The following is a 25038-nucleotide window of genomic DNA, read 5'->3' as shown; positions in this document are numbered from 1 at the left end:
TTACAGCACTACTGAGTTCTCCATGCCACAGGTCTGATACTTCTGTAAAATACACCCATTGCTTTTCCCTTTGAGCATGGTGGTAGGGCTTAGTAAGCAATGGGACTAGTCTTATTTTTTAAAAATGTTCCTCACCTTCTTATTCCACAGGTGGTGAGCAAGCAGTCTGGGCAAGCACAGAAATGACCAAGGGTGACACAGACTCAAAAGACATATTTATTAGGCACTAAAGGCTCCACTGAAGTGGCAAAGAATGACAAACAACCAGCTGGACAGTATGGTCCTGGGAAACAGACTTACAACACAAACAAAAATAATAGTAACTCTTTGGCAGGGAAGCTCCAGAGCCACACACAGCCTAGAGCTGTGAGCAAATGCAGCACTGTGTACTGGGAAGTGACGGTTCATCTCTTGGTGCAAGAGAAGCAGCTTCTGCTGGTGTGGAGAAGAGACCGGACCTTGCAACTCCTCTGTTTTCCAGGGCATCTCAAATTATTTTTACTTGTTTGGCTGCAGCTGACCGCATAATGGTCTACCCTGGAGACAGGGTCTTCTCTGCTAATACTTACGTAACAGACAAAGCTTGTGGGCGGGGGTGGGGTGGAATGATAAGTTTTCTGGTCTTGGCTTTAGGAAAAACAATTTCTGTATGGCTGAGTGTGGTCCTCTGCTATTAAATGACGAATGTGGACAAAAAGGCACAACGACAGGCATTATGAAGCCAGCCTGGACCATTCCTTTATCACATTCCCTTACTGGGGGAGAAAGGAGAATGTGGTAATTTTGTTGCAAAGCAAGCAGGGAGTAATGAGAACAAGCCTCATCCAGAGTCAAGCTTCGGGAAGAGCTGCTACCCAAAAGGATATGCAAACACTGCCAGTCATACATCTGAGGGCCAATTCACCACCTATAAAGCTCCTGTGGCCACCGTGAGGACTTTAGCCCAGACATGTGCTGGGAGTTCCTTGCTGGAAAAAATTGCACTGTGGGGGCCCAGTTTGGGTCAGGACTGTTGTGCAGGGGTGGAAAGGGGGATTAAAATCCCACACACAAACACACACACACTGTTTTCCCAGCTGAAAAATCGGAGCTGCTTTCCCCCCCCCCCCTATTTGGAAAACTTCTCTAAAGCCTTTAGTAAATGTAAAACTCCCCAGTGGGGCAAAAAGCAGCTTCCCTGGGCAGTTTCAGGTTAGGCAAATGCAGCAGGCTAAAGTCCCCTACACAATCCTGATCCAAAATAGGGACCACGGCACCTGGGAGTTAAGATCCCAGCGTGGAACCTCCAGACTGCATCAGTAAGTTTATAATGTGTGAATCAGCCCAGAGAGAACAGGAGGCCCAGATCTCTACTGATGCCTACTTTGCAACAGCACTAACATCAGCATGGAGTAACATCCCAGGGGCATCCCCTCTTTGGTTGCAACTATACAACAGAGGTGTAAGCAAATCCTTCAAGCTAAGAACACTAGGGCCCCACAGCCTAGAATGGGTAAGTGCCTGTCACCTGATGCTTGTGCAGAATGAAAATGTTATTAAGAAGTAATTGTCTGAATCCATGTACCTGAATTTTCCCAAAGGGGACCCTGAGCATTGTACCCCCAACTGGGAATGATTGTGCTTGGGGATCAGCTCTACAAACAGGCCAGGAGAAAAACGTGGCGGAAAAGAAATACAGGGGCTGAGCAACAGCTTGGGCAGCCAGCATCTCCCCACCACCACATTCCCCTCTTCACACATGGGAGAAAGCATGACTCTTGCAGAGAGGCTTGTCCTTTTTGGAGTAGAATGTCTTTCCTTCCAAGTTGATCTGGCAGATCTGTGAAGAAAGGGAATAATCAGTGACCGAATACTCACGGAGGCAAGCACCAATTTGTCATTTACACCAATTTGTCATTTACACTCAACCCCTCCCAGCTCAGCCACAGGGACAAATACAAAGAATGGTGCTACAGACACAGCCCAACATCAGCTGCACAGCTTTGCCTTGGCATCTGTTGCCTTCCAGATACAAGCACTGGCACATGGCAATGAAAAGACTTGCACAGCATCTCCATTCTCTACACCATCAGGGAAGATACTAGATATTTTATTAAATATTATACACAGACACACACACACCACCTTTCCCCACTGTCACATAGCAGCTGAAGGTAACTTACAAATGCAGGAGAGAACCACATCATATACAGATCAAAAACACTGTAGAACATTTATTTATTTAATCAATCAATCTCATTTCTAGACTGCCCTCCCCATCAGATGGGCTCAGGGCGGTTTAACAGCAGCTTAAAACAATAAAAACATTATAAAAACATTAAAACATCATATCAAACAATTAAAATTGGCGGGTATAAAATATTAAAATACAGCATTGTCCTGCATGGGTGGTGGAAGGTCTTCCGTGGTATGGCCGGCGAGAGGACAGCCTAGCCCCCACCAAATGCCTGGTGGAACATCTCCGTCTTGCAGGCCTGGCGGAAAGATAACAAATCCTGCCGGGCCCTAGTTTCCTCAGACAGAGAGTTCCACCAGGTCGGAGCCAGAACTGAGAAGGCCCTGGCTCTGGTAGAGGCCGGGCGGACCTCCCTGGGGCCAGGGACCATCAGCAAGAATTTATTTATTTCATATATATCCTGCCTCCCCCGCCCCCAATGAAGATCCACAGTGGTTTACATCATCCTATTCTCCTCCATTTTGTCCTAACAACAACCTTATGCAGTAAGTTAGGCTGTGATTCTGTGTGATTGGACCTTGACATCCAGTAAGCTTCTGTAGCAGAGCAGAGATTCAAACGTGGATCTTCCAGGTCCTAGTCCAGTACTCTAACCCTACACTAGGCTGGCTCTCAAGAATTATAAGACAAAAAGGCAACCCTCTCCACTATTTGTAAATATCAAAAACATATTATTCAACTGCCCCCAAAGCCTTCTTAAACAAGAAGCTTTTACAATCACCAGAATGGCACTAACATGGGATTCCTCCCGACCACCTCTGGGAGACCGTTCTAAAGAACAGGTGCCATGGGAGAGAATAATGGGCTTGGCATGCAGCAGATCTAAGAGACTTTAGGAACAGGACGCTTCAGAAGAAGTCCTGGAACGCTCTAACTTGGCACATGACTTCATACTTTGAGAAATGATCCTTCAGGTATGTGGGCCCCAGACCATAAACGGTTTTGAGTCTGATCCAGAAGCAAACAGACAGCCCAATGTAGATGACATAAAATTGAGCTCTAGTGAATTAGCAGCTACATTCTGTAATAATTGAAGACTCCAAATCATCTTCAAGGGTGGCCTCAGATAGACTGCATTACAATAGTCCAGTCTAGAAGTTATGGAAGCACGGATCAGAGCAGACTGTAGGTCATGAGCCAGTTTACAAACTAAGTACAGTTTAAAGAAAGTACTACATTAACCTGTTTCTTCGACTACAAAGCAAGATCTAATAAGATTCCCAATCTCTGTACTGAATATGTTACCTTAACCATTACTCTGTTAAGGATTGGCAAGACAATTCCCTCTAAAAACTCTCTCTTACTGACCAGCATCACCTCCATCATGTCTGGATTCAGATTTACCCTGTTATGCTTCAGCCTCTAGTCAAGAACAGAGACTGCTGCTTTTGGTGGCTTAGTCAAAGAAATATAGTGGGACACCATCAGCATACCGTTAACACACATCCCCAAAGCTCCAGACAATCTAATTCAAAAGTCTGACATAAATTAAATAATGTTGGCCAGAGAAAGTGACCTAGATAACCCAGGTGAGCCTGATCTCGTCAGATCTCAGAAACTAAGCAGGGTTGGCCTTGGTTAGTAACTGGATGGGAGACCTCCAATGAAGACCAAGGTTGCAGAGGCAGGCAATGGCAAACCACCTCTGATAGTCTCTTGCCAAGAAAACCCCACCAGGAGTTGCCATAAGTCAGCTATGACTTGAGGGCACCACACACACACATTAGCCAGAGAATCAATCAGGGCTTTTTTTCAGGGGGAATGCGGGGGAACGGAGTTCTGGAACCTCTTGAAAATGGTCACATGGCTGGTGGCCCTGCCCCCTGATCTCCGGACAGAGGGGAGTTTAGATTGCCCTCTGCGCCACTGGAGTGGTGCGGAGGGCAATCTAAACTCCCCTCTGCCTGGAGATCAGGGGGCAGGGCCACCAGCCATGTGACCATTTTCTCCGAGGGCAACCCGCTGAGTTCCACTGCCTCTTTTCCCAGGAAAAAAGCCCTGGAATCAATCCTTGTGGAATCCCACAGAACAATTTCCAGGCCACACCAACCTGAGTCATCTATGACTGCTCTCAGAGTTCACCCAGCCAACAGTGCATCCCACACTTTGCTTCTGGATTAAAATTGAAGTCCATGCCTGATCAGATCTGCTTTTTTAAAAATCATCAAGGAGCATGCAAAATCATTACTGCTAACAATCAAAGTACCCACATTTTGGGATTTAATCTCAGGAGTCAAAATTCTGAATAATCTTAAATAGTCAAGCAATTCAGCGGATCCAATGATAGCATGTGAGATTTTTTGCCATTATCAGTGCCACCTCATAGGCCTTCAAAGAGCTCAGTGGTGTTCTTGGCCAGATTCAACTCAAGACTTCTGCTACAGACACAATGGTCCTGCAAACTTTTTTTATATCCTCCAGTCCCTAGTAAACCTGGCATATAGAGCTCTTTCTGATGGCAGGAGAAGGAACCAGGGAGGAGTGCTTATCAGTAGTTAGTTCACAATGTGAATTCAATTTCTGATAACAAGGTTTATGCTACCATAACTCTGCCAACTCCCTATAAATCATCTCTCTAGTCAGTTTAGCATGAACTGTGGGTGAAGTACAGCAAACAAGACTTCTGGCAGGGGTTCATTTGGTCAGGGACTTGGGGAGGGGATGTGAAAAGGTATGGGCTCACCGCACAGACGAAGCAAGTATCATGCCAGCTGAAGCCGAGAGCCTCTAGGAAGCGATCCCCAGCATCTATCTTGAAGTCACATCCACGGCATTTGGTTCCAAACATCTTCTCGTAATCTTGGTGAAAGTAAAAGCAGAGGAGGAGATTGATTTTGCTTGGATATTCAAAGATATTCAAATCTGAGGGTCAAGTGAAAAAGAACTCTGCTTCTGTAGGCATACCCACAGCATAAATTCTCTGTGGTTTAAAGGACAGGCTGGCTTGATTGTGGGCTGTACCAAAGGAAGAAAGCTAGATATATGAAAATCTAGTCCATAAAGAGTTTGTCGGAACTTTGGCCTAGATCTCAGTTGCCAGTGCCTATACAGATTTGCTTCCATCCTACTCAGTATAATAGCCTCTTCTACTTGTCCCATTGCTACTTAAGCTCTAACAGCCACACTGCCTTTACAGTACTGCTTGCACCCCAAAATCCTGTCCCTCATGCCTATCTGCCTTCTACATCCTTAGAACTAAGAAAGAGGCTCTGCAACTGCTGTAGGGCCTGCTGTGTTAGAAGACTAAAGATTTAGTGAGAAAATGGCAGATGACCCTCACTGTCAATCAAGGTGTGCTGCTAAGAATCCTGTGCATCCTGCCATTTATGATGAAAGGCAGCTGTTCATTCATCTGGGAAAAGTCCAGATCTTTTTCATTGTATCAGATAATGTGGGGGTGGGGAGGAAAGTGACTTCATTTGTAAAGCTTTTCTCCCCCCATGAAGCTCCCAATGGAATATTCCAGGGGTGTGAGCCAGCCAGAATGAAAGAAGAGAACAACATTTCCCAGCATGCTACATGATGCAGGTACTAGCCGGTCATCTCCATAGCAACTTAGCAGCTCTGGCACTGCCCAGCAACCATCACCAAGGGGCAATTAGACCAGGGTCACATGACACTACCATTAAGTTTTTGTTCACTTAACTGTCCCTGCTGCCCATGACAGCAAAGCAGTGCTAAGGCTCCTTTCTATACTATACAAAGAACAGCTGCTGTCCATTAGCTCTCTTCAACACTAGAGAAGGCCATTTTGGGAGTATAACATCGAGCACCATTCTAGCAGAAGCTTGGGATATTCAGTATACATTCAATTTCATAAGGCTAGAAGAATAATTCAAGGGATACATCCCTTGTTTTTCCCCCTGGAAAGTTCTCGACACAGTCCTCATTACACTAGAGTTATTACAACCACATTCCTCTTTACCTCTCTCACAGTATGGCTGCCCTTCTTCCATGTAGAAGGCTCGATTGCGGATAGGTGTTTTGCAGGCAGCACAAATAAAGCACTGAACATGCCAAGTCATCTTCAGAGCATGCATAATTTCCTAGATCAATACCAAAACAGAAGTCATGCCACTGTAAGGCTGAACCTTCCAGACGCTATTACAGAATATTAAGGACATAGTGATATGTAAATATTCCTGCAAGACGGGCCATTATTATCCTTGCATTATTATTTTAGGGGAGAATAATAAGGCAGGAACACACAGAATAGATAAGCCTCTCGTGTTTCTTTCATACAAGCTCTAAGCTGCTTTGGCTTCTGAAGGTAAATAGATTTTTTAAAGGTTCACCTTAAGGATAAAACACAACTTAAAAAATCGAGCAAAATAGTTCTAGCTTCATTAACTGCAGAAGGACAATGTTTTATTATTAAATGTATGAACCTTTAAAAAGAAATTGATTTCAGAAGTCAAAGTGGGTTAAAGATCCCTGTTGAGCTCATGGTAGAGAGAGACATCAGCCAGTCAATAGCCAGAATGTTCCAGCTCATAGGTTCATGCTACTTGTTACTATGCTTCATAAGTTTCCTGGTGCATGGCACACTGAGATGATTCCAGGTCCCCAACAGAATTACAAGGCAAAGGTTTGTACTATGTAATCTTGCCATTTCTATAAGTGTTTAAGGTCCTTGGTGAACTAGAAGGGTTTAATGTGGTCTTTGGGCTGCCATGGAAGGGAGAAGCCTAAACAGCAATAACTAGTTCATTCCCAGCTGGAGGAGGCCTGCAATATACTTGACTGTGTGGCCTGCTCCTCTGAAGAGGCTGCCTGTTACAGCTGAACTCACCCCTGTGATCTTCTTCTTGCACTTGGCACAGTTTGGGGCATAGCGCATGTCATAGCACTTGGGGCAGAAGATGGAGCCTTTCTCTTCAAAAAAGCCACCCTCATCCAGCACCTTCCTGCACTGCGAGCAGGTGAACTCCTCAGGATGGTAGTAGCGTCCCAAAGCCACCAGATAACGCCCCCTGGTGGAGATTAAAGAGAAAGGATTAGTTTTGAGCTGGTGATACAGAAGGAAGAAGCACTTTTTCTTGAGCCTAGACAGAAGGAGAACCCAAATCTAGTCCATTTGGGAAAGAGAAAAGATTTTCTCATCTGGAATTGTCAGGGAAGAGGTTGAACTACTGCAAATGAAATAAGTTGATTAGGAGTCCGCAGTAAACAGAAAAAACCAGTTTGAGGCCTGGTTTACACAGCACTTGATTACTGCTTCATCTATGATGGCCCACTCACACATACCCCACAATCAGGCCTTCCCTCAAACGCAACTCTTCTCAAAATGGAGTACGTTCACACATTCTTCTACCAGCAGTCAAAAATCAAGTGAGAAAAGCATGTATGTGTGAACAAGTTCTGCATTCATATGAGCCCAGCAATATGGGAGAGGAGCAACAAGACCCCCAAGCACACCCGACCTCCTCACCTGATAATCTTGTTACACTGGTAGCAGATGGGTGTTTTGCTGGCACTCTCAGGTGGTTGCTGTGCAGCCTGGACAATGGAATTGCGGTTCTGCATTGGTGTTGGGGTGGCCGGCTGACTGTGCTTGCTCAGTACCGTGCTGGTTTTATCTGGGGCATAGCGCTCAGCAAAGGAAGGATCCACAGCCCAGGGGGGGCGACTGGCAGGGCCAGAGACAGGGGCAGGTTTTGGCACAGCAGAGCCTGGAACAGCGACACAAGGCATCAGGCATGTCAAGATTACAGCCACAAGCTGGCCCTCCAGGTCCACTGGAAGCTCACAGGGGAGGGGAAGGCAAAGTTCTGGCTCTGAATCCAGAATCCGAGCAATCCACTCTGAGCAACTGCACATTCGGCTACTCTCCAAATATATTCTAGTTGCTGCCTCTCATACACAGGCAACAACCGGCCACTGTTTGTTTACATAAATATTAAGTTTTAAAGACTGAAAAGGTTTGCCAGTGGCTTTGTATAGAAGACAAGCTAAAACTGTAAAAGGCTACTCTAAGAAGCAAGGCAGATACCAGTTTCTTGGCTTTAAAAGGTGATTAGGCAGATTCACAGAGCATAGGTCCCTAAATAGCTACTAGCCATGGCGACTAAAGGGAGCTTCCATATTCAGAGGCAGTAAGGTGGTGAATATCAATGCTAGAAGGCAACATCAGGCTTGTATTGTCTTCTGAGGCCCTCCATGGCAACTGGTTGCTCCTTGTGCACAGTAGGATGAGAACTAGATGGATCCCTTGTCTGATCCAGCAGGGATCTTCTTATGTTCTAACCCTGAGACTTTACCCAGCAAGCACCCCGCTCAGGGTCCCCACTGTCTTCAGCCCCCAGTGCAGCACTCTCAGCTTACCGTATCCAGGCTCCACTTTCAAGGTTGGCGCAGAAGACAGATCTGGTATGGAGACCTGGCTACAGAACAACCAATTAGTTCCAAAAAAACTGTGCCCCTTCACCCAAGCACCTTGTGCAGACAGGGAGATACCAGACCTCACTGTGCCCCCGAACCTCAAAATGGCCCAAAGCAGGAAGGAAGCTGGGAGAGGCAGAACTGATCACCATTGCAATAGTTGGGGAGCAAAAACATTCCCTTACCTGCTGTGCAGCAGTGACCCCTATTGGCTGGTTTGGCTATCCAGGGTTATTAGTGTTAGAATTAGGGCCCTTACACCCAGATTTGAAAGACAAAGCCTGGCTGAGAATATAAGAACACAACCTACTGAGGACATTAACGCACTGAAGAAGTGTTAATTTCCCCTTCTCCCTTCCCTTATTAGGAAGGTCCAAGTGTAACAAAGCCTAAAAGGGAAAAATCCTCTCACTCCTTTCCCAGCACTGAAGACTCAAACAACATTCCTTGGCCCATCCAATTTGTTCACCCCAAAGAGGAGGACAGAAGAACAAGCTTTGCACAGGAACACCAAAACTCTATGCTTAATTCCTCTTGTACAGCCAGGGTCTGAGCCAGAAGCAGGTAAAACTTGGAGCAAGCTTAGTTGGGGATACGAAAGGCTGCTGCTTGATTGCTGGGATTAAATGGCTAAGAGTTAAGAAGCTGAAACAGAATCCTGACAAAATGGAGGTGATGCTGGTCAGGAAGGCTGAGGTCTTGGAGGGCATTGTACTTCTCCACATTTGACAGGGTTCAGATGACCTTTACTGCCTCAGTTAAGAAGCTAGGGCTTCTATGGGACACAGCATTGTTGCTGGAGAAGTTAACTGGGCTGTAAAAATGCTCTCCTGTTTTTATGTGGACCAGAGGATGGCTCCCTACTTTGACTGAGCCAATCTGGCCATGTGGATCAATCTCAAGACCAAACTACTGTAATGTACTCAACATATGAATGCCCTTGAAGGTAACTCAGAAATTCCAGCTGCAGGTCATTTACTATCAAGAGTCAGGCAAAATATGCATATTATCATATATTCTAATGGTCAAGTGTGGCCTCATATGCAGATACTTAACTCCATAGATTAGGCCATGTATAGACTTCAACCATTTTCCTGCAAACTTGGGGGACTCCCAAGGTTTGCAGAAAAATCAGAAACCTGATTTTGCCCACACAGGCAGAAACAAGTGTGTTCTCCTTCAGCAGGGTGGTGGTCAGAATAGGGGGGGAGGGGCGGCTAAGCTGGCAGAGTGCCAAGGATGGGGCTAGCCGTGAGTAGCAAACACAGGAAAGAGGGTGCAGAGGTGGGACCAGCGTGGAAGGTAAAGGGGGGGGAGTATGGTATAGATGGGAGGATATAATTAGTTTCCAGGTTCAATTTAAGGTTACTCGTTAGTTTCCCAGGTTATTATCTATGAAGTCCTTCATGACCTTGGACCCACATATCTGCAGGACCACCTCTATTTATGTGTTCTACTGAGAGAGTTTCACTTATCTGAGCAAAGCCTTCTGAAGGTGACACCCTACAAAGAGATAAGATCAACAGCTGTCGACACTATGCATTCTCTGCTGTAACTCCCACCTGATAGAATGGCTTGCCTGAGGTGGTCAGTAAGGCTCCCACACCTCTACCATTGTACAGAATGTGTAAAACAGAATGGTTTAGGAGGGCATATTGCTCTTTCTGTTGTATGTATTTTACTGGATTTTATTACATGGTTTTCTAAGTCTGTAATCTGCCAATGAGAAAGATGGGCCACAAAAGAGTAAATAAATACAATTTTGTTGAAGGAAGGGGCAGTTCCTAAGTCACATGTCATCAAGCAAGTGTCACTAGAACAAAGGCACTGTGATGACAATATTAACATGGAGGGTTATCTAATGTCTCTTGGATCTCTCTCATTTGCTGTATGCCAAGTAGCAGTTCAGGCCTGCATGAGACGCTTAGAATTCTGTTAGGTGCCATGAAAGATAAGCCAGGTGTAGGATATTATCAGGCTCTTCAAGTTGAAAGGAAACATCCTTAACCAGGCACTTGAGGTCAAGTAGTTACTTAAATTGCCTATCCATACATCTGTTCAGCAGTTGGACACAACACAGTACTAGTTGTCCACAGCCGCTTACACTGAAAAGGCTTTGTGTTCATCTGTGGCATAAATCTCACACAAGATAGTTTTTTTTTAAAAAAGCAATTCTGCATGAAACACACCAATACCACCCTTTATTTGGACGAACCCTACACAACCCTACATCTGCCTGAGCCTCCCACTCCCTGGTTCTACTAAGTGCTTCCTTCAAAGTATTCATCTAAGAGGCCTACCCAATCCTTTGCTGAACTGTAGGCTCAAAAACGTCTGAAGACTTTCTCTGATATATTTTTCTTTTTGTCCTCTCTTCCAAAGGCAGCAAAAATATTGCCTCTTATCTGAAACAGTTTTTGTTGTTGTATGGGAATAGTTAACTATGCAGTTCCTCATCTGCAATCAGGAACGGTGCGGCTCAGCAACTGCAGTACCAAAACAGTTATCTCAGACACAATGAAAAAGATAGCATATAGAGGTCACGAGGCAGAAAATTTATTATGGACTTTATGAAGTTTGCAAAAACTCCACTCTGCACGTCTCTCACCCCCAATCAAACTAATAAAAAAAAGAGTTTGGCAAAACTCAAACTGACATCAGAGGGCAATATGTTGAAAGCTCATCCCACACCATCTTGATCCTTATCCACCACACGTTGTGGGCTTAGACTGAGAATATCAGGATCCTCTGGGAATTAAGGTACTGAGAAAAGAGAAAGGGATTCGGTGCTAGAAATAGGCTCTTACTCCCAGAATAAACCCAGGATGCCACAATAGCACACAGAAGTCAAAGTGGATGAGATAGCAGCTGTGCTCAGGTGTCTCAGGCCAAACTGATAAAATATTCTGCTACTGCCTCCCCCAACCAACTTGAGCATATGCAACAATGAAGACACAAGCCACTTAAAAGAATAGGAACATTTATTATACTACAAAATAGTAAGGTAGTAATCCAATCTCCATCCAAACTGCAAAATATTGGCTGGGTACATTGGGTCTTAGGCAGCTGCAGGGTGGGTGGATTACAGCACTGTACAAATAGCAGCTGAATATTATGTTATGCTGATAGTCAAAACATTGATATCATTCTCTCTAAAGAAAGGGGCATGTGACTTTCTATCCCCAGGGCAGCAGGACATACTAGGCACAGAAATGGGCAGCTATAAAGAGAAATGATGATGATATTTCTCCAGGGTCTGCTCTAACCCCAATGCAAACATCCTATCAGAGTTAATCAAGTGAGGAAGCCTTTTGTTAAGCTGAGGCATGCTGAAGTCACCCAAGTGTAAGAATAAAAAATCCCTAATTCTCATCAAAGAAAGAGAGCTATGGCCTTCTCAGGAGGAGGAAGGATCACTCTATCATTTAATTACAGCAGTACAGGTGGCAAGATCTGTCATGAGAATGTGTAGAACTATCCACCTCTCTAAAACAAGAATCTCTCCCTTGCCTCAAAGTTGGGGCTGGATGGGCTGGAAACAACTTACAGCCACTGAAATCAAGACAACAGTGGACAAACTTTGAACAGGTAGAAAGGAAGACAAGAGAATATGTTATTTGCACTAAACAGTTGCTCACAAAGAGGAGGACAAGACAGGCAGGAGAATGATTTTATTCATCTCATTTACCTGCTGCAAAGGGAAAATGAGTAAACAAGAGTGCTGAGGACAGCATATAAAAAAGGAGATAACTCTCTCTCTCTCTATGCAGAACAAGGAGTCCTTCCAAATAAACATGTGGTTGGAAAAGCCACTCCTTTCCATAAATGCTCAATGACAGCTTATGAAACAAGGCAAGTCCCACCAATCCAAGGGCCTCTTCCAAGTAATGCAATCTTGTATGGGTGGTTTCCACCAATTCCACATGCAAGTGACAATCAGTGGGCAAAGATCTCTCCAGCCATTTCAGAGCCAGTTTTCTTTATTCAGACGAGGAGAAACAGCTTCCTACTGCCAGAACATCTTTAGAGTTGGGGACAGTCAACTCTCCCACCCTGGGTAGGCCTGGGGCATGCTACTCATTTCTGTACTCATCATTACTGGATGTGTTGTTACATGAAGCAGAGAGTTACAGGCTATTCAGCAGGCGCCTCTTGCCTATTTCCAGTTCCCTCTCATCCCTCCCCAGCACAGATCAAACACTACTTTTCAGGAGCTGCTGTAAATGTCTAATTTTTAAGTTTCATTCAACCATTAGAAGGAGACAGGCAGAAGTGTGCCCTCCCCACAAAATAGCCAAGCAATAGAGAGGGGCAGAGTTGGAAGAGCAAGACAGGATCCTATCCTGCCTAGGAGAGCACATTCAGAGAGGTAGCTGATCGATGGTGGTGCCAGTCACGTAGGCGAGTGTAACGGGGGCTCTGAAGCTCCGAGACAAACTTTTCTCTGAAAAAATGAAAGGAGGAGGGCAGAAAGAACAGACAAGCGACAGGAGGGAGGGAAGAGAAACAGAAATGCAACGTTTATACTTTCAAGCTACTGGAACAGTCACACATGAGAAATCCAGACACACCAGGAAGAATGTTTCCACCCCCTCCCCGTAGGAAGTGCTGAGTGGTGCAATTATCCTGGAAAGGCCATCCACAACCACTGAGAAGCAGTGCTGCCTTAATTTCCTCTAGCACTTCTAGGGAGGAAATGCTACCATGTGCAGGGGCAAAAATTCTCACACTCTCCTAGCCCTGCACAGACCCATCTTACCTGGCTTTCCTAACATGCTCATCATCCGGGTCTTGCACTGGCAACAGCAAAAGGAAAGAAGAGAAGATCATGATCTGAACCAGATTTCTCAGTAGAGAAACAGAAAGAAAACCCAATGCAGAAAATCAGCACACCCCCTAGAGGGCACAGGCCCTGGACATGTGAAATGTCTACAGGGAGGCAGGACTGTGCGTACACGCACACACAGACTGAATGAGGCCACCGGAGTGTCCTGGGGGAGAGTGCTCCTGGCCCTGGCAGCAGGGCAATCCTACTGCAGAGCCCTCAGAAGCTGACTGGCACCAATTAGACTAGAGTGCTCTCGGAGGAAGAGCTGCTCTGGCCCAACAATCCCAGGCTCCACAGTAACACCTCCCTGAAGCAGTCGGTGTCGAACGCTTGCTGCTTCTCAGGCTGAGCCAGCCACAGACAGGACACGTGAGCGGACTGTGCTCAAAGTGGTCCCAATGCAGAAGGCACTTACTGAATTCTGTGCCTGTGAGATGGGCCAAAATGCGGAAAGAACGGGACTGGGTGGTGCCAGTTCGCGGTCGCCAGTCTTCCGTGTCCTCAATAAGTCTCTTTTTGCTGGAGTCATTGGGGAGGAAGGCCGGCAGGCTCACCAGCCGCAGAGAGTGCCTACGATCAGACAAGGGCACTCAGCCAGGGCTGCACTAGAATGGGCAGCTGCCAGGCACACACACACACACACACACACACACACACACACACACACACACACACACACACACACACACACACTTTCACCATGCAAAGAGCCCAAGATGTAAGAACCTGTATGTTAGCCACAACTGGGATGCAGCCTTGGTTTTATAATTCTGAAGGTCAGACTAAATAACCACAATCAAGCAACTGCCTTGCAGTAGCAGCGAAGAGACTCTGAAGTCCTTCTCCATTACCTTCTTGTCTAGGCTGATTAATTGTACTTAGCCAAAGACACTGTGTAAAAGGGCACCTGTTTTGCAAATGAGAGAGAAGCCATATACACATGCCAAACTAGGGTCATAAGGAACTTTCCAGAATCCTGAACACAAACATAGGCTGCTTCTATCTCTAGAGCACAATTCTGATATACACAGAAGATTCAGACTCTGGCTTTGTAAGAAAGACTGGGAAAGAACTATGCCACACCTTAGAGAGCTATTCAAAAGTAAGAATATAGGAATGTTCCTGGCTGGATCAGACAACAGGGTCCACATAATTGCAACATTCCTTTCTAACATGTGTCTCTGTAAGGCTCAAAGAAGGGCATGAAGCAACGCCCATTGGTCCTGAGCATCTGGTACATTGCTTCTGAACATGCTCGTTCTACTGAGCTATCATTGCTAACAGCAACTGTTATACTTAGAGCAGACATAACCAGAGCTAAATGGACCAATGATCTTATAAAACTAGTATCATATATTCTTTAATTTTTAACACATTCTCACACATGAAGGCTTTCAGACACCTAACCTAAAAGTCTGAATTCTAGCTGCTGCTGCACTAGAGACTGCTCCTTCTTTGCTTTCATAGTAGCACAGCAATCTCATAGGAGATATTCACACTCAAGAGAAGAAACACAGCATACAAGAAACACAACAAAATATCCCAAGAAGCTGCCACCATCCTCTTCAAAATCTTACTTGTCCTCCAGGTAGTAGTCACCATAATCAGGCACAGGATTGATTTGGGGTGGAGCCTTCACCTCAGGAGGTTGAGCATTAACTCTGAGGTCAAAAGTGTTAAGAGAAAGAGAGGAGGTAGGTAAGAAATACCACCCCGAGTACAGTAAAGCAGAATAAAGATTCATGCCTCTACCCAACAGACAATGTGACTGGAAGCCCCAGCTGCTTAACTGTGCAGTGGAGAAGACAAAACACACTGCAAGTTTGGCACCTCTCCCCCCCACTTATCTGGTCAGGTAAACATGTAATCTCCAGAGTGGCTCAATGACTGTCCCTGTTGTGTGGAGGTACCAGAAAGAGTTCTTTTTAAATTTATTTTTTGTTTTTATTGTGGAAAAGTTGATAGAAGAAAAAAATAACAAAAGCCCACTAAGATATTAATGAGACCACAAGCTGACTGATAATAGAGGAGGAAGTGTTGTAGGTGAAAAAGTGTAATGGATTAATAATATTACTATTATGTTTTTACTTTGTAGACTGATTTGTAGGCCATTCTTGGCCCTTTGTAGTTGTCCAGAAAAAGAGTTCTCAAAAGAGAACTGCAACTTTTAAATTCAGGGCTGCAACTATGATTCACCTGGCTCCATCTCCAAGCATGCCTCATCACTTCAGAAAATGCCAAATACTGTGGCTCATTCATTCCAGCATAATCTAGAAAGTCCTAGTCAAAAAGACACAAACTTTGTCCTACAGGAGACCAGACATCCACCTCCATATCCATCCTGGGCCTTGAAGTTGTCTGACCTCTCCCTCCTCCCAAACACCGGGCCAAACACATGCCTCAAGCCACATTTATTTTGGGGACACCCGCTTCCCAACCACACTTCCTTTTGGTATGCCAAGACAGAGAGTGTGAAATCATGACAACGAACTAGAAATGACAGAGAACTAGGTTTAGGTTACATGAAGTTATGGCAGATATGAAAGTTAAAGAAGAGTCAAAAAGCTTACTGACTTTTCAGGGTTCTGCACCTGCAGGAAAGAAAGAAAAGGAAGAAAAGACAGACAGGAAAATCAAGGACAGGTTAGAGCCATCAGACAATGATAAAATGCTTCCATAGCCTGTTGAAGAAGAAAACTACTTGCACAACTAAATTTCCTACCATGCCACCCATGCTTCCAAACCAGTACCAGGGTTAGATACATATGCACACACTCAGAGTATTCTGATGAGAAGAAGGTGATGGAAGCCTGCATTTTGCTGGGAGATCTGCAAAGACAGCTAACATGCTCACACTGGGCTTTTCCTTCTCTTGTTTCACTATTATTCACAATACAAAACATGGTCCCTTTAGAAACTGGAATGAAGTGGTACAGAACTAAGTCCCATCATCACTCCTGCCAACATGCAGATGACATCCACTATGTTGACTCAATTTTCAGCAACTGAGTGACAGGGGACCTAGTAGTAGAAAAGAGCAAGAATCCAGTAGCACCTATAACACTAACAAAATTTGTGGTAGGGTATGAGCTTTCGTAAGTCACAGCTCACTTCTTCAAGTATCTGAAAGCTCATACCCTACCACAAATTTTGTTAGTCTTATAGGTACTACTGCACTCTTGCTCTTTTCTACTGCTACAAACAGACTATCATAGCTACCCATCTTGATCTATCTCCATGGAGGGGACCTAGTGTATACCAGGGGTTAGAGCTGCATTGGAGCACATCTAGAGCATATGTAAGTTTAAAAATCTACCAGGGCACCCTCAGGGCACTAAACTATAAATAGTAATCTCAAAAAAGTAGCAGCATATTCAGCAACTTCTCTAGCCTAAAGAGGTGGGGCAGTAACTTACACATAGTCAAACGTGAAAAGTGCATATTGCCAGAAGCAGCTGGCCAGAGATGCGAATTACAAGCACTTTTTGTAGCTCATCTTTGATACACAAATATTGTGGAACAAAATTAGAACAGCCTTGTTCTATTTCAGTGCACCTACAATGCACCCCAATTTCATAAGGCATAAGGTCACCAACAGTGTATATTATGCAATATGCAGCATGGCCCTGTGCTTGAAAACCAAAGGGGCTGTATTTGCCTTTGTTTACAGGTTGTCCCACTCTCTACACACATTCACAGTGCCACTCCATACCATTTTGCACAGAAATAAGCGAGAGCAGCTTCTACAGATTGCCTGTCAAAGCCTTTCCCAGGAGGGCTCCTCCATCTACATGCCTGCAGGAAGCAGACGATTAAAGGCAGCAGCATTGGGGGTTATCCAATTCCCACTCGGGCAATGAAGCTCAATGAACCAGCTACTCTTTCAGCCTACCCTAATTCACAGGATTGTAACGAGAAAAAGAATTCCATGTAGACATGCCACCCAACACTCTTTAGATGAAGGGTGGTATATAAATGCAACAAATGACCAAAAGGAGTAGTTTGCTCTGTGCATAATGGTCTTGGGACCGTGGATCCAACAACAAATCCACAGAAGCTTTAGAACAATTTTGAAACAGACGTTTTATTGACTAGCCTATTGAAAATAGGTGAAGAGTGGAGAGTGCAGAATATCACAGGTGGATCCATAAAGCACCACATTCATGCTTTCTGAGCAAGTCAACCACATACGTCCTGTGCAAGCAATCTACACAGTTGCAAACCCACTTTGTTAAGGTACTACCACTTAGATCAAAGAGTTCTAGCAATTTCTTCACATTAGTGGGCAAAGTAGTACAGGACAAGACTCCTGGAACTTAGCACGATGCTCTTGACAGTTGCCTAGGATTTTATCCAGAAGACACAAAAGGAGACTAAAGGGGTAGGGGCATGACTGAAGCCAAGCTACTAACAGTCTTGATTTCATATCCGACTAAGGGAGCTCTGACTCTCAAAAGCTCATACCCTGGATATCTAGTTGGTATTTAAGATGCTACTGGACCTGAATCTTGCTCTTCTACTACAGACCAATGCGGCTACCCACCTGAAACATATTAGACTGAAAATTCTACAGTAGGACAGTTGAATTTAGACAATGCAATGTTAGCTCCAGCCACCAGAGGTCACTGCAACATCAGCTGTTCCACCTCAGATTCACAGATAAGGGGATGCCACTAACACCCACCCACTGCCCACCCTTAAAGTCATGCATGCAGCATGTGGGGAGATAGAAGGTTGTGTAGACAGGATACAGTGCCAGAGCTCTACAGTGACTTTACCTCACCCACATCCCACCTCAAAAGCCATTATCCAGGGTAACTAATGCACAGCAACATACCCATTGTGCTGTGCGGTGCAGATGGATGCTGGGGGAGTGTATGGCACAGGTTTCGTCACCAGCCCAGGTGGGGAGTTTGAAACAGAAGTAGCCCCAAAAGGCCGGGCTGTTTTGTTGAGGGCAGTGCTGGGAGCAAAGTTATATTTCGGGGGCTCAGAGGAAGAGAGTGAATCCTGAGCAGAAGACAAAAAAACACACACACACACAACACCCAAGCTGATGCAGTCAGCTGCATGCAAGAATACCCAATTGCCAGGCAGTGCCAGAGGCCACAGTGGCTAAGATGGAAGCCAGGCTGCATTCAGGCCACAAACTAGTTTCTGGGCAAATCAGCACTGTGGGCTGGCTGCAGCCAAAACAGATACCAATGCCATATATGTGCTCAATGCTTACGTAATCTACATAAAACAAGAATTGCCCACCCACCATTCACAAGCAGAACTGAACACTCTTGAACAGCCTTAGAGATTGTTGGGTGGGAGAGAACTAGGCAGTTTGCCTGTACATATGCTGTGACATTAAATAGCAAAATCAAACCATGCATATCCATTTCTCCACCTGCCATTCTACCCAGCTAGCTCTTATCCCTCCACCAACCACACCGAAAACTTAGCAGGGACACTCTCAAGTAGAGAGTAAAACAGTGGAGCTAAAAGACCGCTCTGCAACAATCTTGAAAAACCTGTTTGCTACGCACATTCTGACCATCTTCAGGGCTTTATTACTACCTTAAAACCAGGGTAAGAATTTAAAGACCAGAGACTATACTGATAAAAGGAATGATAAGGCAACAAGGTGGATTTGCTGCTCTACCTCAATAAAGGCAGGCGATTCCAGGATCCCTGCCTTGCCTCTGACAATCGTACATCGTATTACTGACAAACATTTAATCCAAGTCCTGAGGAGAGGCTAATGGCAAGAAATAAGCTACTAGAAATTTGGGGGCATGAAAAGGGCATCATCAATGCCTCCTTTAGCTCTAGTCTATAATCAGAGAAACTACACCAAGTGACCCAGGTAAGAAGCTTACTTTACTCTGGGAAGAAGGCTTGCTCAAAGAGGGAGATGTCATCAAAACAAGGTGGAGGAGGAAAAGTAGCAATGGGTACCTTGAAAATTTATTGCTCAAGAAACTGAAAAGCATTTCAGGATTCATCTCAATTCTCTGAAGGAATGTTTAACCAAGTTGGAGTTTTTGCCTTACGCTGAGAAGCAGGCATCATTTGAACCAAAGGCAGATGTGCTCACTAAGAGTTTTCTCCCCTGCCTATGAAGCTATAACTGGTATTTAATATTCCCTCAAAAAAGTGAGATACAGCTTAGCACAAGCTGAGTCTTTTCTATCATCTTGTTTTTAACATTAAGTTCTCTCTCCACCTAGTACAATATCTTTGAGCAGATACAGGGTACAAGCAGTAAGAGAAACAGCCCCCTCCCGCCATGACCCTTTTAAATCTGGAAAAGTGTGCTTGGTGGACAGCAGGGACCAACAAAGCCAGTTCTGCTTCTGTGTACACTCGGGAGCCCTTACCCCGCCCCCCCACACACACCATTTTGAGGGTGAATGCAGCCACACATTAAATGTTAAGTTGCATCTTGCATTTAGTACATGGTAATCAAATCCTTAAACCTAACTCGGAGGACCCCCAACACATCAGGACAGCCTATCAACCTGCTTTCCATCTGCCCCACACCTCTCCAGATCAAGTGGCATAACCACCAACCTTTTAGGTTAGCAAGAACTGTCCCTCCCCCCAAGCAGCAATGGAGAACGTACCTTCTGAGGTTTACCTAGGAGGTTTTGGACTCTGCAAGAAAAAAGAAAAGCTGTTGTTAGTGGGAAAGACAGGGATTGTCCTGGGACAGAATCACAGGTGGATTTCTGCAAGCGGAACTCTTCCTTTTACAGATCTGTACAGGGGAGAGGCAACTCACATACCGGAGCAAGGCAGCAGCAACCCATGGAAGCAGCCTGGTCCCATGCCAAGAGACATTAGAAAGGTAGCAGAAGGTGCCTCTGGAAGGACTGTCATGACGAGTGCCCATGCTCTCATGAATTTACACAAAAGCTTAGTCATGCAGTTTCAAGGACTGAATTTGTCCTGTCCAACTAGCCCAGAAACACTGTAGAATTAAACTTCCAAACTTCTCATGCCAACTTCTTCCATGGACTCTATTACTCAAGTCATGTCATTCTTGGGTAGATCCCCAGGTTTCTTCATATTTCCTCTCACAACCAAGTCAGCAACAGGGACTCCTCCATAAGTCAGTCTGGGAAATACAGACCAGACAGTAAAAGGAGCAACATGAAATCAATCCAAATCAGACAAGGCAAGGTTCCCTGTGCTTTCTGGATAAGGCTTGTGGATCTTTAGAGCCTTCGTGTATCCCAATGGGCTGCTCTTCATGGTAATGAGGGAATCTGGATCGATCTGATTCAGATTAATTTCATGTTGCCCTTTTTACTGTCTAGTCTGTATTTCACAGACTGACTTATGTTTCACCCTACATAACCTTGCCGTGAAGACAAAAGGCCTGATTTAAATTGCAAGAGAGAAGAACTTACTGTATCTTTGCAGACCCAGATACTCAGGTTAAATTAAATATTATATTTGCAAAGCAGCTATGCATGTTTTGTTAGCATGCCAGCAGAACACCTGCCCAAGCTACGGATCTCTGACAGGTTAACTAAGAACACAGAGCAACTTTGCACACATGGAAGTCCTGTTTAAGTAAGAAACTAACTTCACTAAATCTATGCAAAGTATCACTGGTACTTTCTGCCTTGTGTCATTTAAATCAGGCTTTAAAACAAATATAAAAATATTTTATTCATTGTGTAAAGTTTTGGCTGTGAAATTTCTGTATTATCTGCTGCATTCCTACGTGCTGAGAGGTACAAAAATTCCAGACTAAGCTACCTTGTTTTCAGTTGATCTGTCCATTTTAATTCCACCTCAGTTTTCTCCTACAAAGAGTCCAGTCACCTTAAGACTATAGCCCAAGAGCAGCTCCTTCTCTTTGCTCATGTAACTCATACTTGAACTCTTGGTGAAACTGGCAGTTTAACTTGAACACTCTTTGTTAGGCCCTAACTCACATGCATTTGTGCATCATGAGACTATTAATCTTGTACTCCTGTTCTGCAGAAGGGTGTATCAACTACCTGGGCCAAGCTGGCAATACAGGACAGCTGTCCCATATTCCCAGCTCTTAAAGGAATCACACTGCCTGAAATAGTCTAAGCCAGAAGTCTTTAACCTTTCTATACGAAGTCCAACCCAGATGGAACCCAGTGAGCTACAAGCATATGACAGGAAGTCACATGATATCAGAGCCATCTGACAGGAAGACAAGGAGCCAGAACGATGACCTCAGTGGTGTCAAGAGCAGAGGCATGCGGAGCACGTCAACGTATCTGGAGACAGAAAATACACCACGTGCTATACATGCAAGGACCATAGTGAGGATCAATCCAGAGATGGTAGCATTGTGGAGGAATCCTCTCTTACTGCTGAAATACTGTCTTGCTGCTCATCTTGGCATGCATGCATTCAGAAGCAGGAGCAATGGTACTCTTGCTCCCTACATGCATACACTATCATGTAGTGTGTGCATCAGCTTAAAAAAACAGCAAAAAGCAGTTCTAGAGGGACGCGCAATCAGCAATCCAGCTGATGGGGCTTCACCTGATCGTTCCAACCTATGGGGCTGAAGACTACTGGTCTAAACAATCTGGTAATATATGACTGTCATTTAGCCTATGATTTCCACTGGGGGGAGGGTAGGATAACGAATTGGTTAGCTTGCGAGTATTTTTATTTTCACATGAACCTAATTTTGTCTCTTATTCTCTTTTCCCCAATGAATATTTCACCTAAGAATATTCTTGAGTTCTGCCCTGAGCATTCAGAAGCTTTCATCCAAATCCTGCTAAGCTTCCTCATGCTTTGTTCTGTACTTCCTAGAATTTATTCTTAATGAAGAATGGTGGTGGGTTAAGAAGCCCTCTGGGTTAAAACAAAAAACGATGCTAATATTCTGCATCAGTACCAGGTACTAGTCCTATTGATGTCAGGCAGATACTCTTACTGCCTGAATGCAGGCAGTTACCCTTCAATTGGGTATCAATTTGAAAAGTGTTAAGCCTTCCAATGTACTTGCCAAAGTCACCCCAATGACTGCAAGCGTGAGAGTTGCATATTGGCTCAATAAGACAAGCTCCTTATATCTGTGGTGCCTCCTCAACAAGTAAAAATGTTCTGCACTTGGCAGCACCCAGAGACTCTTACCTGCTCAGGCTGAGGGCAAGCTTATCCCCGCAGGCACGGATCTTGTTTTGTGCTTCAATATGAGTCAAGACACTGGTGTTCTCCCCGTCGATGCTTAGTACCCAGTCACCTGTTCCCACACCTGCCTGTGCTGCCTTGCCCCCAGGAGTAAGCTGCCAAAGAAGGAAAAAGAAGAAGAAGAATGATACAGGCAGCAAGAAACTCAATATTAAGCAGCAAGATCTGGCGTAGCAGCATTAGACCCATTTCCATCTACCTTAATTCCTTGTGGCTGAATAAAGTGAAACAATAAAATAGCCATTGCTGATGACTCCAGAGATGGTAGCACTCCAGCACCAGTATTCAGAAGCGGTGTGGTGTATTGGTAAGACTGGATCCGGGAAACCTTGGTTCAAATCCTGCTCAAACCCCTGAAGCTTAGTATACAGCCTTGGGCCAATCACCACCTCTCAGCTTAACTACCACCCAGGGTTATTATAAGATTCCTCTCTTCCCTGCACAAGAACTGGCTTTACTCTGCTCAGTGCCATTCTAAGAAGCTGCTCTACACCAAAGGGATGCATACTGGGCCCCCAAAAGGCCCCTCACACTTCACTCACAGGTCTGTCTGATTAGCAAGTAGTCATCTGTTAAGCCTGAGGACCCCTTCCATGAGTCCAGCCATTTTCTTCACACAATTCTTTTCGGCTACTCTTACACTGGGAACTCTTACATTTAGTACATTGTGGATTAACTTTATCCTGCAACATACAGCCACCCTTGTCAAAACTGGGATAGTCTGGTATTTGCCAAGTGTCACAATACTCCAGGGCCCTTTCCAAGATCCAGATTTTGTTCTTTGCATTATAGGTTCATTCCATAAGGAGATTTTGCTTTGGCTTAGCATCCAAACTGAAGTGGACGTTTTTGGAGCATACACAAAATGTCATCCCCTCATCATCCATGTTCTGGGGTTTCCCCTGCTTTGATGTAATCTTCCCCAATCCTGGTTTGATACAATTGGACAGACCACAATCAAAGACGGAGTGTATTTCTGAAGGTCCTACCCACATCTGTGCCATTTTCCTTGCCTCAGTCACCCCATCCCCAGCAACTACCATTTACTCCCAGCACCACCAAAAAACAAGCAATTGCTAAACTGATATAACATCATTGTGCAACAGTGATCTATTGCCATGATCTAGTAGCCTCTGAATTCCCACCTTTCATTTTTAAAGAAGTCTCTTAGCCCTCTTCATTGTGAACTGGGATCCTGGAACTTTCATAGCTACATGGAAGCAGGCACAGATTCTCTGTTCTCACCTGTGCGTGATAAATTGTATCTGCCAAGACTCCTCCCATTCAGGTCAACCCTGTCCTCCTTTGCATTTGGGTCACTATATTTGGATCCACTGCAAAAACAACTGCACATTCAGTATGTAATAAAAAGGGCTCTGGAAAAGCCCAAGGCCTATGGGATAGTTTAGACTTGCTGATGAATGCAACAGACCAGACAGCCCTACCTAAACATAGCTCGGTGGTTGCTAGCTCCTGACCCAAAGTGCAATCTTTGGGCTTTTAAGCAGCAGGTGGCAATTCTCCTTTCCACTTCTGTTCTGGTTCTCAAATCAGATAAATTACTCCAAATTAGCACTCAACTGAATTTTCTGTCTTAACCCTACTGTGCTCCTTCTCCCTCTCACAATATGCTATACACATTTACTAGTCTTTTCTTGCACCAGTCCATTCCCTGGCTTTCCCTAATTGGATCCATTTCATTGCTACTCTGAATCTTCCTGGAAGCTCTCAAGAATGGGAAACAAATACTCTTTAGAAAGCAATAGTATACAGAATGTGAAACCTACTGGGAATATCTCAGAAAAGTGTGGTTAAAGACTCTTAAGGGCTATTTTGCTTGGAGCAATGGCAAACCATTTTAAGTTTGGCCGAGAGGAATAAAGGGCCTCCCTATTCTCAGGCTTGGAAGCCTCTACGAAGAACCGGAAGTACCAGAGAGAGTCATATTTATTTATTCAGAAAAAGAGCTAAATTATTTTTTTCTGGCAGAAAAACTGCCTGACAAGGAGAAGCACTGTGATAAAAATTCAGCATGCAAACCTCTCCTAGTCTGTCAAGCCAGTAGGAGCGCAGGTGCCTTGCCAGGAAAAAAATGAATGTGGCAAACATAATCAGGAGGAGAGCTTTATGTTACCAAGCTATAGCACTAGTTGGCAAACTATCTGATTGAAACCTCCTGCAGCACAGCCCACAATCTCTGAGAAAGCCCACTTGGCAATGGAACACGTTTTCCCCAACCCCAATAACTGATACGCAGTAAATGCCTATTACAGAGGCTTAGCACAGACATAAATGCTGCCCTTGGTTAAGGGACCCGAAATGGACCATGGGATCTGTATAAGATTCTAGATAGTCAGTGTTGGTGTAGTGGTTAGAGTGAGAGATTAGAACCAAGGAGAGGCAGGTT

At 44.7% G+C, this 25038-nt stretch overlaps 1 protein-coding gene across 3 annotated transcripts in view; it reads right to left on the bottom strand.

The window, feature by feature from the left end:
- Positions 1-203: 203 nt before the first annotated feature.
- Positions 204-25038, bottom strand: part of PDLIM7 (PDZ and LIM domain 7) — a 64141-nt gene continuing 39306 nt past the window's right edge. The window contains exons 3-14 of one of the 3 annotated variants that reach the window (XM_054978631.1): positions 22575-22726; positions 20060-20090; positions 18213-18223; positions 16623-16640; positions 13861-13994; positions 13377-13413; positions 8561-8619; positions 7668-7908; positions 7029-7209; positions 6162-6282; positions 4920-5035; positions 204-1819 (exon numbers count right to left, since the gene is read on the bottom strand). In XM_054978631.1, the coding sequence (XP_054834606.1) occupies positions 1733-1819; positions 4920-5035; positions 6162-6282; positions 7029-7209; positions 7668-7908; positions 8561-8619; positions 13377-13413; positions 13861-13994; positions 16623-16640; positions 18213-18223; positions 20060-20090; positions 22575-22726 (1188 nt within the window). In that variant the 3' untranslated portion in view covers positions 204-1732. Of the gene's footprint in view, positions 1820-4919; positions 5036-6161; positions 6283-7028; positions 7210-7667; positions 7909-8560; positions 8620-13376; positions 13414-13860; positions 13995-16622; positions 16641-18212; positions 18224-18282; positions 18456-20059; positions 20091-22574; positions 22727-25038 lie in introns of all 3 variants that reach the window. The other 2 variants (XM_054978628.1, XM_054978630.1) reach the window with 2 other exon arrangements.

Source organism: Eublepharis macularius, chromosome 4 (genome assembly GCF_028583425.1).
Source record: "Eublepharis macularius isolate TG4126 chromosome 4, MPM_Emac_v1.0, whole genome shotgun sequence".
Taxonomy (NCBI): Eukaryota; Metazoa; Chordata; class Lepidosauria; order Squamata; family Eublepharidae; genus Eublepharis; species Eublepharis macularius.
The sequence above is the reverse complement of the archived record's forward strand: the minus strand, read 5'-3'. Positions and strand labels throughout refer to the sequence as shown.